The 16,320-nt window shown below is 44.1% G+C and overlaps 1 protein-coding gene across 2 annotated transcripts; it reads left to right on the top strand.

The window, feature by feature from the left end:
- The first annotated feature begins 151 nt into the window (after positions 1-151).
- On the top strand, positions 152-15,560 carry rprd2a (regulation of nuclear pre-mRNA domain containing 2a). 2 transcript variants are annotated; one of them, XR_013937069.1, is made up of 11 exons: positions 152-566; positions 4,533-4,662; positions 5,460-5,611; positions 5,839-5,891; positions 6,023-6,149; positions 6,301-6,476; positions 6,632-6,974; positions 8,646-8,846; positions 10,425-10,607; positions 11,162-13,168; positions 15,444-15,560. XR_013937069.1 is itself a non-coding variant. In XM_080516113.1 (10 exons), exons 1-10 carry the CDS (start codon positions 392-394, stop codon positions 12,844-12,846), a joined length of 3,225 nt encoding a protein of 1,074 aa, XP_080372239.1. In that variant the 5' UTR covers positions 152-391; the 3' UTR covers positions 12,847-13,768. The 2 variants fall into 2 exon arrangements, 1 of the variants encoding a protein (XP_080372239.1); XM_080516113.1 differs by lacking the exon at positions 15,444-15,560 and having other exon boundaries at positions 11,162-13,768.
- The last annotated feature ends 760 nt before the right edge of the window (positions 15,561-16,320 follow it).

The raw sequence follows: 16,320 nt of genomic DNA on the forward strand, positions 1-16,320 counted from the left end.
TGGGTGTATTACCAAAAAGGTTCTGCAGGGGGCGCTGCCACTTATCTCCTTCCCTGACGCTGGGAGGCGCCGTTCACGCGTCGTGTTTGCGGAAGTGCTCTTCATCACCCCGACAGGCAACGCGTAAACACACCGACAGGGCGACGCGCGGCGCTACGCGTTAGCCTCTAATGTCACATCAAATTGACCATTTGCTCACAAGAGATAAATTTTATAACTTAGAAAGCCGGTGCAGAGAAGAACAATGGGCATTCCGTCACGTGCAGCGCCACAGAAGAAGCTTAACGGCTGCTGAACACGATCATGTCTGCGCCGCGGCTCGTTAGCAGGCTAAGCTAAGTGCTAACTCCGTTTGATTCGTGCGGCTGGGCGCCGCGCTGCCTCGCCGGACATGGCAGCGGGAACCGGGGCCGCTCTCGGCGGCTCTCTGGAGTCTACTCTGGAGAGGAAGTTCCAGAGCGTGACCAACACGATGGAGTCGATCCAGGGACTGTCAACGTGGTGCATAGACAACAAGAAGTACCACAGCCTGATCGTGCGGCACTGGATGAAGTGTTTAAAGAAATGTAAGTGTCGTTATTACGTTATAAACCGACTGTAGCTGCTGCGGGATGTTTTAACGCATACATCACAGTTTATCCAGGGGTTAAGATATCCGCAGGAGCTTATGATCATTGCGGATTTAGATCTTTGATTTACTGTTTTTAATAAGGCCGAGAAACGTTAGAGTTTAAAACGGACGCTCCTCTCGTTTCTACCTACTGCGAGTTTTCTATGGAAATTAGAAGCAAATTAATTCACGCTGACCAACAACACAGCTACTGTTACTTTGGCTAAATTATACCTAAATATAAATACTTGTATTGATCCGGAGAGCTGATCAAAAATCTTTCACTAAAAGTAACACATCAATATTGCGTACGATATTGATGTTCAAAGCCTATTGCCCCCAACAAACAATGAAAGAAATAATGAAATTTAACGACAGTAAACAAATGTTGAATATTATTTCAAGAGACAATCTGAGCAGAAAGTACAATATAAGTAAGTAAGTAAGTAAGTTTGGACTTGGATTATTCAATACTAAAAGGATGAGTATCAATGTGTTTTATAAGACGCGCAAATACACTTTTAGAGGTTAACGTTGACAAACTTGACTTGCAATATATTTGTTTTTAATATTTGGGCATCCCATCGACACTCGAGATGGCAGAATATTACAAATAACTCTCAATATAACGCAATCCAACTCAAGACCACTGCAGACTGCGATCAAAAATTATAATTAAGACTTAAGTGTGGTTTTTATCTTTAGTAAAATGGCATTGACATTAAATTCTAACATAATATGTTGGTGTTGCAATATAACACATCAGGAAAAAGAAAAATCTGCAGTTTCCTTCCTTTTATCTGCTGTGAGTGAATCAAGCATGTGTCTGTGTCAACGGGGAAAACACATGTACTATAGTTGCATTCAATAGGTTTTTTTTGCATGCCGGCAGGCAAATTGACAATAACTACAGCAATGGTGGAATCCGGAGTATTTGTGTCGCTCAGCTTTTTCAATTTAACGGTGCATCTCCAAGAAAGTGTGCATTTACTACCGTTTAATTACACTGTCGTCTGTGTCAGATGAGACATTTCTTACATGATACTGAATGGGACTACACGGGGAAAAACCAATGCTAAAGGGGGCTCGATAGTTTGCATACTTTACACGTGCTTTTCTTTTGCATGTACACAGGTTTCTTTGCATTACAGAAAACATCCCACCAAAATGAGGCCTGGCCTGTTTCTCAGGTTCCTCTACAATTATCAAATCATTTCTGTCTGCGCTCATAATTAAAAAAAAATCCAATCTAAATGGCAAATTGCTGTGGCAGATTGTTCTTGTGTGAACAAGGTCCCAGTCTCTCGCTCAGGGAGCTCTGAAGACATTTATTGTATCAAGGAGCACTTGTTGTTTTTTTGTTTTTTTGTTCCGAATTGTTCTAACATTTCGGAACATTTTCGATTGTTCTGAGCTGAGACTTGAGAGTGACTTTCATTCTGGTCAAATGAGCCATCTTTTTGAACGGGGTTGATAAAAAATCACATCGCGGCGTAATGAGAAGAGGAGTGTGTTGCCTCATTCAAACAGACAGTGCCAAAGGCTTCGGAGCCTCTGGGATTTGTGGGAGTGTTTGTTGCTCTATGCTGCATCTGTCTCTCCTTCACAGGCAGCTTCCGAGATGACAAAGTGTTTGTGGGAATGAAAGAGACAGTAGAAAGGCAGCAGACATGCGCACCTTGTGATTTTTTGAGCTTGTGTCTGTTGTCAAAGTTGGCAGCTGTTACAAGTCAAAAAACTGGACAGCTGGGGGGGGAAATCAGCTCTGAAACTGGATTTTGCTCAATGCAGTAACTGTATCTTTGACCTCTGGTGTCAGTCAGGTTTGGCTGGTGTTATTACTGTTGTAGTGTAGTAATCTTTAAGATATAGTAATACATTTGTGCTCTGAGGCTCAGTCTTATTTCACCTTCTGCTTCTCTTCCTAAAGCGGTTAAATGCTGGATCACATCCACATGCTGTCTTTGTTGATACTGAGTTGTTTATTTTTTTGTCTGTACATAAATGCAACAAAAGAAACTTCTCCCCTTGCTTCACTTTGCTCATTCTTTTCCTGGAGGCACTGACGGGTTCCAGAGATGACATACTTTCAATCACTTTGAAAACATGGAATCCCACTTTGCACAAACATCCTTATGTCTTATCACAACAGAGTCATGAAATGTTGTACAGCAGTTCTTTGAGGATATTTAATCTTATTTTGATTGAATGAACTCACCACACACTTTTCAAGTCTACTCGCAGCATGATGCTGCCACCGCCATGCTTCCACTAAGACCTAATATTTGAGACTGATGAACGTTTTATTTCATCAGAAGTGTCCTCGCTTGGTAATTTAAAGAGTCATTGTGGACTATTTGTCTTTGGATGTAAATCTTGCCACTAGCATTCATGAATGCGTAGTAACTGAATGTGTAGATAAATCGAACATCAGTTTGTTTAATTCACTACAACTTCGTATGAAGAAGTCAGACGTTGACTCATTTCCCCGACTAAGAGAAGGCATTGCTAATTTTGGAATATAGTAAGGTTGTCATGAACTTTTGTGTTTACTTGAGTACTTTGGCTTTACTTGTCCTCCTCATATAGGAGGTGGAGTTTGTCCAAATCTGTGTCACCTTTGGCTTCTTTTAGCTTGTTTAGGGTTTATTGCCTCTTGCACATTGTGTGCCGTCGAGTGTTTTGGTGATAGCGACAACTTTATCTACACAAAGAATGTTTTCCAGTGCATCGTAACAAAGTTGCAATTATTTGCTGTGAGTAAAAAAAAAATGTGGCTTTGAACTCTTTTTTTTTTCCTTTTTCCTTTTTCTTGTTTTTATGGCTTGCCTGATAAGACATTGTTTAATCTCTATTCCAAAATGCTTGAATAGATCTTTGCAAGTGTGTAACACATTACAAAATCAGTTATTTCTCTTTGCGCTTTATCTCATGTGTTATAGTTATTTTGTTGATTGTCATATTTTGAGTTCATGTTGTTTTAGAATTATTCGGATTTTTCATTTTCTTGATGAGTCAACTGTAAAATGCTCAGGTCAGTTTATCTTTTGGGTGAATAAATGTGTGCTTGATCTAAAATAGGACTAAATGATTGGCTTTGTGTTTGTTCTCTGACTTAATCATTTTGCTAACAACCCTACACCCAGTGTATAGACTGTGAATAGGCTGTGTTTTTCAAAGCTCTCAGTTTACATCAATAAATAGAAATAAGATGAGGAATAGGACAATGTCGCGTTGACTTTCAGACTATTGTATACTCTGAGTTTATGTTCTCGCACAGCCTTTTAGTCTCTGTTGGTCTCAAATGAAACAATTCTGTTAATGGATACTTACTCTGGCACAATGCCGATATTTATTGAAGGTTATTGTCTGATATGTATTTTCCATTTAGACTAGTCAAACTTCCAAAGACACCTTGTATGACCTTATATTTGGGGGGGGGGGGGGATTTTGCACCCTTGTTTTTTAACATTTGCACATCTCTTGCATTTCATCTCTTCATCGCCTGCATTGTCTTTGGTTTTTTTTGCTGTCACAATCTTTAAATCCACAGTTTATTGGAAAACACACTGAGGTGTAGACGATGATCAGCTCTGATTCTTAAATCCACTCTTATTTGTTAAATAATTCAAAATGCAGCAATAACAGTCGAGTTTATTTTATCCAGACTGAAGCTGATATGACCTTCCTTATGTTAAATGCTTTTAAATTGTTTCATAAAATGTTTTAAAAATGTCATGTTTGCGTATCTTTCACCTCAGGATATTAAAGACAGGATCTCTTATTGTGTGGTTGTGTTGATCTTCTGGACAACTGAAGACGGTACTAAAGAGAGAATTGTTCACTCGGAGTATTTGGTCAAAGAAATTGTATTCACCCCCCACCTTCTTGCTCAAACTGACATTTCCCTGTGTTGTACCAGGTGACGGCACACACAGACTCAACCTGCTGTATCTCGCCAACGACGTCATTCAGAACTGCAAAAGGAAAAATGCCATTGTGTACCGCACGGCGTTCGCCGAGGTGCTACCGGACGCCTGCCTACTGGTCAAGTAAGTCGTTTGCAGCAATATAGTTTTAGATTTGTATCACATCGTGCAGACAAATGTAACGTTGGGATGAAAGGTGAGTAGAAACAAGATCACCACACTGGTGGTATGAACAGTATTATCATTCCTGCAACACAAAGTCCTTCACAAGAGACTGTTCAAGGTGAAAACAAAAAGTATTTACACTTTTTATTTGACTAACAACTTTGAGTGGAAATATCAGCGAAATACAGATAAACGGCAACCACCTTCTAATAAACACTCATGACTGGATGTCATGATGATGAAACCTCATATTTCCATGCATCAAGACAGTTTGGTTCATTTCTATTTCCTTCTGCAAAAAAAAATCTATTCAATACAAAACAGAAGCTTCTAAACTTACGAATCAAAAGTGAGCAGAAGGAAGAATGTAACTTATGTAATCAGCCCCTTTATATCCTCAGTCAGTCTCCAGGAAGAATAAAAACAGGCACAGGAGGCATATATCTTACCGCGGGCTGCACTTCCTCCCAGGGGATAACAAAGTTTACCTTGACCTCTTCCAGGTGACCTTGTGCCTCAAGGTTCAGTTGTGCTTTAACTCACACTGCACTCATACCAAACCCTTACTCTGACATAATGTGTACAGCATATAAATGAGTTGGACGAATTTCCTTTAGTGTGTTGGTTAAATTCTTCATATTGTGTCGGATGATGGTTCTCGTTTTATTCTGAAACGTATTTCTTGCTGAACTCACAACAGGTGTGGCTCTCCCAAGGGAACACATCTCAAATGTTCTTTTCGTTCTCTTCTCCAGCAATGAAGGAGACCCCAAGACGATCAAATCAGTGGAGAGGATACTTTCCATCTGGGACGAGAGGGGCGTTTATTCAAGGACGCTCATTTCTGATCTCAAAAGTACTTTGGCGAAAGAGGAGTCCCCTCCCGAGACGCCTGTGGAGCAAAAAAGTAAGTGTATAAATGCTTTCATTAGCCGTTATTATTTCGGACAAATCATCGTCTCTGCTTGAACCTCGGTGCCGGTATTCGCACCGTGTCGTCCTCACAACGTGAAGCTGCGTATATGCTTGTGATTTTGTCATTTTTGTTATCGAGGATCATTAAACGCCGACTTGTAGAGAATTGCTCGTAATCGTTTTAAAGTGGTTTTTCATATTGATCTTCCTCTTTTAAAGCTCCAGTTGAGTCGAAAGCGGATCTGCGGTCCAAGATAGTTGCCGAGTTTGTGGTAAGAAAGGCTTGGCAGACTGCAACAATGAGCCATCTTACAAGCACAATTGTCATGTTTTTTTTTTTTTTTTTTGTCCTCCTCTAAAATGTTTGATTGATGGTGTGGCCGCCTGCTCCCCTCTGCTTCAGCCGCAGGCGCTAATAGACCAACTGTCCAAGTACAAGAAATCCCTGGAGGAGGTTGACCTGCGAGAAAAGCAGCTGACAGCTATGAGGGTTGACATCTGCAGTTCCGATGCCCTGAAGAAACTGAAAGGTGGCTTTTTTTTTAAAATCATCTTTCACTGCTCTTCTCTCTCACCTCCTACAATGCATTGATGGGTCGTGGCTTCAGGACTGGCTGCCTGTTCCTTCTTTTTTTTTTTTTCCCCCTCTGAATTTCATCCCGGTTCTCTCGTTCTTTTCAGACAAGGCAGGAGGCAAGAAATTCTCCAGGGACTTCGAGGAGGGAAGTGCACAGCTCCAGGAGTTCGTCAGGTTTTTCGACAAACAAAGCAAAGTCGGGCCTCCGCTTCAAGAGGCGCTCAGAAATGCCAACATCTTCTATGAGATGCAGTACAAGGAGGTCAAGATCGTTGCGAATGTAAGTCCATGGCGGTAAAATTGAATCAGTGACGTAGAAGAAGTCAAAGTCAAGTGAAAACATTAGATTTCACCTGACGGTAATACGTAGAAAGTATTGGTTGGTAAGAAAACTGTGTTTTCTGAACTCAATTTTAAATTCTTCGTCCTCTCAAGGCTTACCAGACCTTTGCCAACCGAGTGTTGCACCTCAAGCGCAAGCTGGACAGCCTGAAGGCCACCTTACCGGACCTGGACGAGTCGCCCATCCCCTCGCCGTCGGCCGACGCCCCGTCTCCGACTGGCTCTGAGTCGCCGTTTCACGGCATGGAGCTGGCCTCGCCGCACCCCGACCTGGACGGCTCCGCCATGGACGACGACGCCGAGCCGCCGGCCCCGAGCCCGCTGTCCTCGCCGGGAGGATCCCCCAGTCCGGCAGACATTATCGGGGAGAACGACAACCGCGAGGTGGAAGACATGGAGCTCTCAGACGAAGAGGAGGACGTCAGCGGCATCATAGGTAAGACGTCGTCTTGTCGTCGGGGAGTGAAGGGGGAGGAGAGTCCCGTTCATGTTTACGCCGTGTATTCGTAGTTTTTTTTTTAAGAGGTTCAAACTACACCGAGAGCAATTGCTTCAGCTTCAAGTTAGGTTCTTATTTTCCGATGTAGAACCCCAGCCACTGCACTGGGCTTCCATATAATCTTCCATATATATTGCAGCCGACCTCCACCCTGACCTCCGCCTACACACTGTCCTTGAAAACATCCGTCACTGACACACAGCCGCTGTGGTAATTGTGTTGCTCTCCTAATTGAATAACCTCTCAGCACAGCAGTTCATCGTCTTGGTTCACATGTAAACCTCCAGTGTATTTGCAGGTAAACGTTCGATTTTATTTATCACGTAACGCCGTCAGTAGAACGATGAAGACGGGCTGCGTTGCTCAGCCGTACGGTTATACAACATGCCTGCATTCACCGGAGACGCAGTCGCTCGTGTTGAATGTGATCACAACAGGACTTCGGCCGATGCTGTGCATTTACTGCTGTAAGCTCTGCCTTTATGCAATAAAGCACCATACAATTACAGGATACTCAAACAAAACACACAGCAATGTCAAATGTTGCTTTGACTTTCTAATAAGGCTGCACAGTGTATCGTTATCACAATATCAACATGCGCTGTATACATATCACAAAATATGATGACTGATTGACAAATTATGTTTCTGTGCATTTATGCCCTTTATATTCAACTGGAAAAATCAAAGGGCATTAACAAACAAGATACATTCACAAAAGGCCCATTTAATTAATTGAAAACCTGCAACAACCGAAAACGAAAATGCTGTTTGCATGTTCATGTATTTGTAAGCACAAATACATGAACATCATCAACTTACGGATTTGTATTTATCACAAATCATAATATCACAATACTGAACCATATCGCATATGACAGGTGCCCCTGATATCTTGCAGTCTTTAACTTATCTATTCAGCATACAGTTTTATTTTCGACGATCCAAACAGAGGAAAGTGCTGCTATCATATCAGTATTATTTCATATATATTATACCTGTGCAAAATCACACCAATTTATGAAATTCACTGTTAAAGCAGCTTCATTTTAACCTGATTTTTTTTTTAAGGCAGGTGTAATCGCTATGTATTAAATGTAGGTGTTTTGCACTGAACAGACTTTTCGGTTAGAGTTGTAGCTACACTTATCAGAGGAGCTGATACTGAAGCTGTATAACTACTTATTAAAATGTGATATGAAGAGCATGTTATCTGAATATATAATTCTTCACTCCATCATCACAGTGTATTGCCTGGAAGAGAACAAAATGTGAATAGTTACTTTTACAGCTTACCATCAGTGAGTAAACTTAAATACTTCCGGTCAGTGTTGATTGAAAGCCATTATGAATCCAAGTTGATCAATAATAAATGTAGTTTGACACATTAGCGGTAGAACGTCAGAGCAAGTCCCTCACGTGTATGTTTTGCAATATGTTTCTAAATGTTTACTGTAACTGCACTTGTGGAGGAAATCAAAGCAGCGACAAGAATCACGGTATCCTCGAAACACACACAAAACAACCTCCGGCACTTATCTGTATCATTACGCGGACTCCATCGAGACTCGCTCTCAACCGCTCTCATTGCTGTATTTTTCTTCTCAGTTGAGGAGCAGATTGAGCCGTCGCCAAACCCAGAGGTGTCCACTCCAATTTGTGCGAAAAGTGAGCCATCAGTCGCAACGCCGCAGCCCGCGGCGCAGGTCGCGCCCCCTGCAGCTGCTCACGCAGCAGCTGTGTCCAGTGTCGACGTGGGTAAAATTGGCTCCATCCTCAACAGTCTGAATTCGGTCATGAAGACCACAGGTGAGTGCCGCCAGCCATTCCCACCGTTACAACACTCAAGTGTGAACTCCACTGATGACTTTAATAATCTAAAGCTCGTCGTACAAGTGCTTTTCATCACGTTCGAATGCACTTCATGAACATGAGTGGAGGAATGAATAGACTGCGAATATTGGTGTAAATTAAAAAAAAGGGGGGTTTGTTGATCAACCAGCAATTTGCATGTTTTTTTTTTTAGGCTCAATTTAAAAACCAATCTGTGACACTTGGCTGTGTTGTGCACCTCTGGCGCACCTCTGGCGCAACATGTTCCCTACAAGCCTTATTCTGTGTATTATGTAGAAGCTTTACAGGAAATCATGTTGGAAGAGAACGAATATCACATTTAATTTCGTCTCGTCTCGTCACACATTTTTAGAGCTAAATGTAAACATAACGAAGATGAGAAGTGATAACGGTGGATTCAACAACCACGGTTGTAAAAGGCATGAAATTCAAACACCTTTTGCACTGGTGGTTGCAGTGTATAAATAAAGACCGATTTTTCTTTTCTTGCGGCTGTAAACTACATTTTGTATGACAAAGGCCAAAGAGAAAAGGTGTTTTTTTTTTATATCGCGTGTTTTAAAAACAAACAGAGTAGGAGCCTGTCTGATAGGCAGAGGCAAGTTATTCTGCAATCAAGGTCTTCATCATGTTTATTGCCACGTTAAATTTATTATTAAGATTTACTTAGGAGAGTGCAGTCTGTGAACTCGCTCATCGTTGCAGTGTTTTTTAGTGACTTGTGTTATGCACTTAGCAGCATTCAGACAGAGAACTCTGAGGATCCCAGTTGATCCAGACCTTTTCTTGTGATTCCTGATGTATTACTAATTATATAAACAAACTTGGGTGATTCGGGATCCAGCCAGCCTGAGAGCACGTAGTTAACGTTTCACTCTTGATCCACCTACCTGATGTGACTTTTGAAACCTTTCTTTGATGTTTTTTCCTTTCTGCTGGTGAGGTGGTTTTAATTCCTGGGAAGCTGCTGAAGATCTTTTTCTTTTTTCTTCCCTGCAATAAAGAATAATTCAACAAGTGTGTTGTCTGCTGGGCTGAGTCAGAGCAGTGTCTGGGTAACGTCTCCAAATAAGCGCTTGATTTACCAAGTGTTACCAAGCAGGTTCCCTAAAACACAGACGACAAGCTCACGTGCATTTTGGTCGTTAAAACCTCCGTCCTCGATGTTAACCAGAAGTGTTGATCATGGCTGCCAGGAAAGCAACGTGGGTGTTTCTGAAACGTTTGGGAAGAAGGAATGAGTTCCTCAATCGAAAATCCTTTCAATCAAGGTTTTCTGGTTCAATTACCGGTAATAATTAAGCTTTGTGTCCTCAAAGTCACATCTTTATGTCACATATACCCAAAAAGGTGATAATAGACATTTATGTTTTTGCCTGATCATAAGTGTGATTTCAATTTAAGCATCTTGTGGATGTCGTTGATGTATTTATTTTTTAGAATGATCATTTCAAATTGGCAGAGTCTCATCACATGGTTGCGGTACTGTGAGCCGATGTTCGGTATACGTCAGTGCTCCTCTCTGTTGTGCAGGGCCGGTCGTGGAGAGTCCTCCCGCTGCCACCCCTGCCAGCTCCTCGGTGAAGAGTGCCCCCGCTGCGCCGGCCACCACACAGGATCCCGCGTCACTCGTCAGCCTCCTCTCCAAGGTGGATGTGAGTCCTGCAGACCTCCTCAGTGCTCTGTCCAAAGTCCAGGGTCATGGCAGGCTCACAGGTGAGGATATCGGTGCATTTAGTTCGGCAATACGTTATCTAAAATCAAGGAAAGTTTAAAAAAAAAAACTATAATGAAATACATTGCTGCAACAGCCAATAAGGCCATGAATCCCCTTTCAAAATTTCCATGACGGAGCAGGTCGTCTCTTGCTTCTTTGACCCTGGTGATCACGCCCACCGCCAATTTAAGATGAGAATCAAGTCAGCAATAATTAAAAAAACAACTAAATCAACAGAAAGAGATTTCACCCTTGCTAAATGTTAAGTGCTCTCAGTCGTGGCGGAGGAGACTGTTTACGACCGCCGACGGTCAACCTCTGGTACCATTGAAACCATCATAACCATCCCCGCCTCCCTTGTTATGGAAATCTGTAACTTGAAGGAAGACTTAGGCTCTGTAATGAAAAGAAAATGAGGGGTGTGTGTGTAATAGTCTACACTTGTTGTGTTCAGTATCAGCGTGTTGGACATGGAAAAACAAACTGTATATTTTCCTTTTATGCTGCACATCTGGTTGAAATACACGTGTGTGTTCTTTGTCTCGTCACTCAGGCATCACTTCTCTCCTGGGCAGCTCAGCTGCAAATGTCTCCTCAGAATCGTCCAATTCAGGCAAGGCTACCCCACCTCCCTCATCCACACCTGTAAAAGCAGTACCCTCTCAGAACCCGTCTCTGTCCTTCAAGGCGCCTTCGCCTTCTCCATCCAGCTCCACTGTAAGGCACAGCACAAACACCCAAGACACCCCCCAGACATCCAGCCCAGCTTCGGCCCTGGTCCAGGCCGTCCACAGGGACATGGATTTGACGGCAGAGTCGCGGCCAACGCTGTCCTCTACAAGTTTAGAGTCTAAAATCCACAGCTTCCTGCAGGGCAACCCTGCGTTCAGTACGTTCGATTTCAGTTTATCAACAACCCCAAGTCTGGGAGGGGACCGCCTCAGCCCGGCTGCAGGGGCTGACACGCAGGGCGGGACCCCAGTACGAGACGAGGGGGGCGGGACCCCAACTCAAGATGAAGTCATGGATAAGCCAGTGGTGGCCCCATTTGCATCTCAGTCATCCGTTAGTGAAACAGCTGAAAAGAATCCCAACGCAAACGTGTCCCAGAACAGCAGCCAGCAGAGTCTCAACAATCCACAAAAGCAGCCTCAGAACGGACAGCTGTACCAACCCTACATGTACGGCAAACAGGAAATGTCCGAGCACGGGCCTGCTGCACCGGTCGCCCATTACCAGCAGATCTCTGCACTAGCAAAAGGGCCGATGCCTGGAGAAAGAGCCCCAGGCGGTGCCGGTAGCACGCAGACCGTGGTGGGCTTCCAGGGGGCGAGTGAGCGGGATTGGTACGGTGACACTTACCCTGAGGGGAACTCGCAGCAGCCCAGTGCCTACAACGCGACGGCGCCTGGAGGGCCCAGAGAAAGTAAGACATCAGGAATGTATCCATACCACGCGCAGCAAAGCCAGGAACCTCCGGCGTTGGTCTCCCAGCTGGGTGCCACCAAATCTTCACTCTTCAGCGGCAACCTTCCTCCCGTTCCACGCTTGCCGCCCCCACCCAGTGGCTGTCAGGTCCCCCTTCCCTCCAACAGCTTTGGGATGAGGCCGCCAGAGCAGCAGCCGGGTCTCGGAGCGGCCGCCAGCGAAGCGGTCGGGGCCCGAGGGAACAGTGTCATCAGTGGGATGGTGGTGCATGACCACCAACACAAGTCTTCATTTCATCCCGGTGACGACCAGCTCCACCCGCAGCACCCAGATGACCTGTCATACCATGAAGACGCTAACCACTACCCCGACCAGCGCCGCCCGCATAACGCCTCATTCTTCCAGGGCAACCCTTACCAGCACCCCGATGAGTCACATTACAACCCCGTCAGCCCTCCGCAGCACTTCCCCAGAGTTCGAGGGCGCCTGTCTCCCCCGCGCGGCCCCCCAGAAGACCCTTTCTACACCCACAGCTACCAGCAGCGCGGCGGCGCTCCTCCCCCTCACTACGCCCCGAGGAGGCCACTCCCGCCGCCCCGTCAGGAGATCCGTCAGCCGGGTCTGCGGCCTCCGCACCGGCCTCCCCTCAATGCACGCCTCCCGCACCCCAGGGGCCCCCCGCGGCCACCTTTCCCCGGGTTCCCCGGCCCCGAGCCCAGGTTAAGAGGCAAGCGTCCCGGCCCGCCCGGTCCAAGAGGAGGGGGGCCGATGTTCCCTCAGAAAAGACCCTTTCTACCCCCACGGTACTAACCAGACGCGCAGCTCTGAACTCTTTTAACTCCTGGTTGCTGTCGTGAAGGGAAGGGCAAGACTGTTGCTGGTGTCGAAGGTCCACGCCCCCCGGCTGTGAAAAACCTCCACGCTCAAGGAGGAGGACAGAAGTGCAGATGATGAACGAGGGCGTTCGGAGAACAATGTGCTGAAGAAGTATTGGCTGCAGCGGAAGAAGCTACGAGAAGGGAACCCTAAAGACGAAGCAAAGCGGGTGGTCGGAGCAGAAGGCGACAACACGGAGGCTCTGAGGGGGCTGCTGAGCTGAGGAGCGAAGACAGAAGATTAAAGAAAATAAGAGGTGGATATATATAATTCACTTTTTGTGTTAGTTTTTTTTTTGCTCTGAATTGAATATGTAATTGAGAGTCAGTTTGATAAAGGTCAGAGTGTGTGCATAGTACGAGTGTGTGCATGCAGTCACGTGTAAGTCACCTAGTTACACCATTTTTTTTTTTTTCCCGATGTCCAATCAGACGGTGGTTATTTTGGCTAAGACAGTAATATAAGATTGTAGTTTGGGGGCATTTTCCTGCTGTTATGTATTTGGGCAAGCAGTTTTCACTGCTTCTCATCGGCAGCGTCCCAGTAGCTTTCAGTAAAGCGTCAGTTTGACTTTCAGCTCCGGCGTGACGAACGCAGCTGATGCTCTCACATTTCTGTCTCTTAAACAGTCGACGTTAACGTATTGGAGGCGGCCATTATTCACTGTTCCTACTGCGAATGTTTTATTTGTGAAGCGGCACTTTCTGCGCGCGTGCGTCAGATCCCGTCGGCGATACGTTTCCCATCCCGTTTTAAGTTCCCCCGAAAGCAGAGCGGCTCCCGAGTCTGACCGAGGTGCAAGGCTTTTTTGTTTTGTTTTGTTTTTCTTTCTCCCAGCCATCCATCGCCATCGCCAATTTCTGGAGGGGATGAAGATTATCGTCTTCAGTTTTATTTACTTGTACTGATGAATAAAAATCTGAGTTTGAAAAAAAGGTGTGGTTTCCTTTTTCCTGGGATCTCTCCCACTGAAGCACAACCGTCCTCAACTGATCGCGCTCAGCTCTGCATCACATCCGTGCCGGAGGTAGTGAAGTTATGTGCAGAAAGGTTACCGCAAACTAGAGGTAGTAAAAGAGGCCTGCGCTAAAATAGTCGTGAAAACGTGATTTGAATCTCAAATCATTCAGAAGCACAGGCGACATTGTTGAATGTCGTGGATGTAGATTCTGTAACACTAAACTGACAATTCTAAGTTCTATTTGTCGTTAGTACATTTTAAAAAGTCAAGACCGTATTTCAGTAAATTTGATTTCATGAAAGACAAATCGCCCGTTTCGATATAGTCCATTTAATACAATGTCAATATATTGGACTTGTTTGCCTTTAAATGTTGAGGCTTTGATGAAATGCATCTCATGAATTCATGTTCAAACTGAGGTGTGTTTCAATGTGATGTTCCACTCACTGGTGCTTGGATTTATAGATTTCCTCGAGTCAAATCTGTTTAACAGTCGACTGATTCTGTTTTCGTCGTATCGGTTCAATCGCAGTCAGACATCAAATTGTCTGAAATTATTGATGTTTGCTCAACACTATTTTTAATCGATTCTTTATTTTTCTGGTATTTATTGTTCGACGCTTTCGTGTTGCACATTATAAATGATCACAACTAGGACTACTCTTAACTTGCTTAAGGCAACTTTTCATTGTTCTGATCAGTTAAGCGGCAGTTCAGTAAATCTATTATTGGATGGCCACTGTGCCATTGGTGATGTTATTCTGTTAAATTAAAAAGATGTTCATATCAGTGTAGGCTCTCAACAGAAAGCTCCCTGACTCTCTTTAGTGGAAAAAAGGCCAAACGCAGGTCAAACAGACGTCACGTATGACTTGAATGTGAAACAAAAGACATAATGATGAGATTAATAGGAAAGATCGAGCACTAAGCTCTGGTGCAGAAACCACCATTAATCAAGTTATGCTCTTTATACCTTGCATCGTTGCTAATCTCAATTTAATTAACACATTTTTTTCCCTCCATTCCTAAAATGATGGTTAATTATTCTTTTTTTCTGTAATGACTGTCGATACGGCTGACTGATCCTCATGGTTCTAACTTTTACAACGAGTTCACTATAACATGCTTTTCGCAAACGCGTGTGGACTTTGAGTTTAAGTTGAGAGAGAGAGAAAGAAAAAAAAAGTCAAATGCACCAATGTAGACGCAGGTTTTTTTTTTGCGCAAGAGTTGAAACTCGCACGCTTTATCGGGACCATTACGCACGCGGACAGTAAACTAAAGCGCGCGTCTGGAAAGTAGTCTGAGGTGATCCGCTCGTCGCCAGATGTCAGCAAACCTTTCCGCTTTCTCGTCGTCGTGTTCGAGCAGCAGCCATAGCATGAACGAGTAAATACGTGCCTTATGTAACGTGTCTGTGAGTTCAGATTAATGATTGATTTCCCCCCCTTATGTGCGCCATCATGTTTCGTTAAACTTGTAACACCTCAGGTCTGCCTTGATTATTAACCTGCTTCGTGTTTTATTTCCTCCTCTTCCGTTTTTTTTTTTTTTTTTTTTGTCTTCTCAGGGATCCATGTGTCTGATGCGATGGGAACCTGGTGGAGGCTGGTGGCCTCGCTTCCCCCCTCCCATCCCCTCCCATCCCCTCCCCTCCTCTCCTCTCCTCTCCTCTCCTCTCCTCTCCTCTCCTCTCCTCTCCTCTCCTCTCCTCTCCTCTCCTCTCCTCTCCTCCCCAGCTCCCACTGATGGCTCTTCAGAGTCTCTTATGGATGCTGCGCACCGCAGAGTCCCAGTAAGCTTTGCCGTTTAATACATCACAAACTAAGTGCCACCAGCAAGAAATCCAAACAATCAATACAAGGATGGGAAAGGATAAAGTGTTTGAAATAGTTTCCTCTTTTTTTTTCTCTCTCTCTCTCTCCCCTCCCCTCTTCTTCTTGTGTGTGTGTGTGTAGTTGTGTGAGACTCAGGAGAGCAGGAAGGTTGCACAAAGAGGCCCCTGTGAGTAAGTACAGCCAGGATTATTAATAACTTGTTAAACACATTCTCCTCCTCCTCTTCACGCTGCTTTTAACTAACCCGGGTATTGCAAAAGTCTCCTTTATGTATTTCCATTTCGGGTACGTTGGTGTGTGAAATAAAATGTTATTGTTCCCATGAAAATTAAAAAAGCCTTTGTTGTCGATTTATTTTCAGCATGTTGCAGCGGACCTCATGTTTTATTCTGTCTTTAACCCATTTCTTTTCATTGTAAAGGATAATATTTCGGCTCGTTCCTGTCGGGTACATATTGTGACTTGAAATAATTTACTCCCAACTGAAGCGTTTTATCAACACTAAAAGACATAATCAAATAGAACAAATCCAAGTCGTGATCTACAAGTAGTTTAAGAAGATTACAAAATCGATGAAAAGTTGTTATCAGTCAGTTATATTGATTACAT

Source organism: Blennius ocellaris (assembly GCF_963422515.1).
Source record: "Blennius ocellaris genome assembly, chromosome: 20".
NCBI classification, from domain to species: Eukaryota; Metazoa; Chordata; class Actinopteri; order Blenniiformes; family Blenniidae; genus Blennius; species Blennius ocellaris.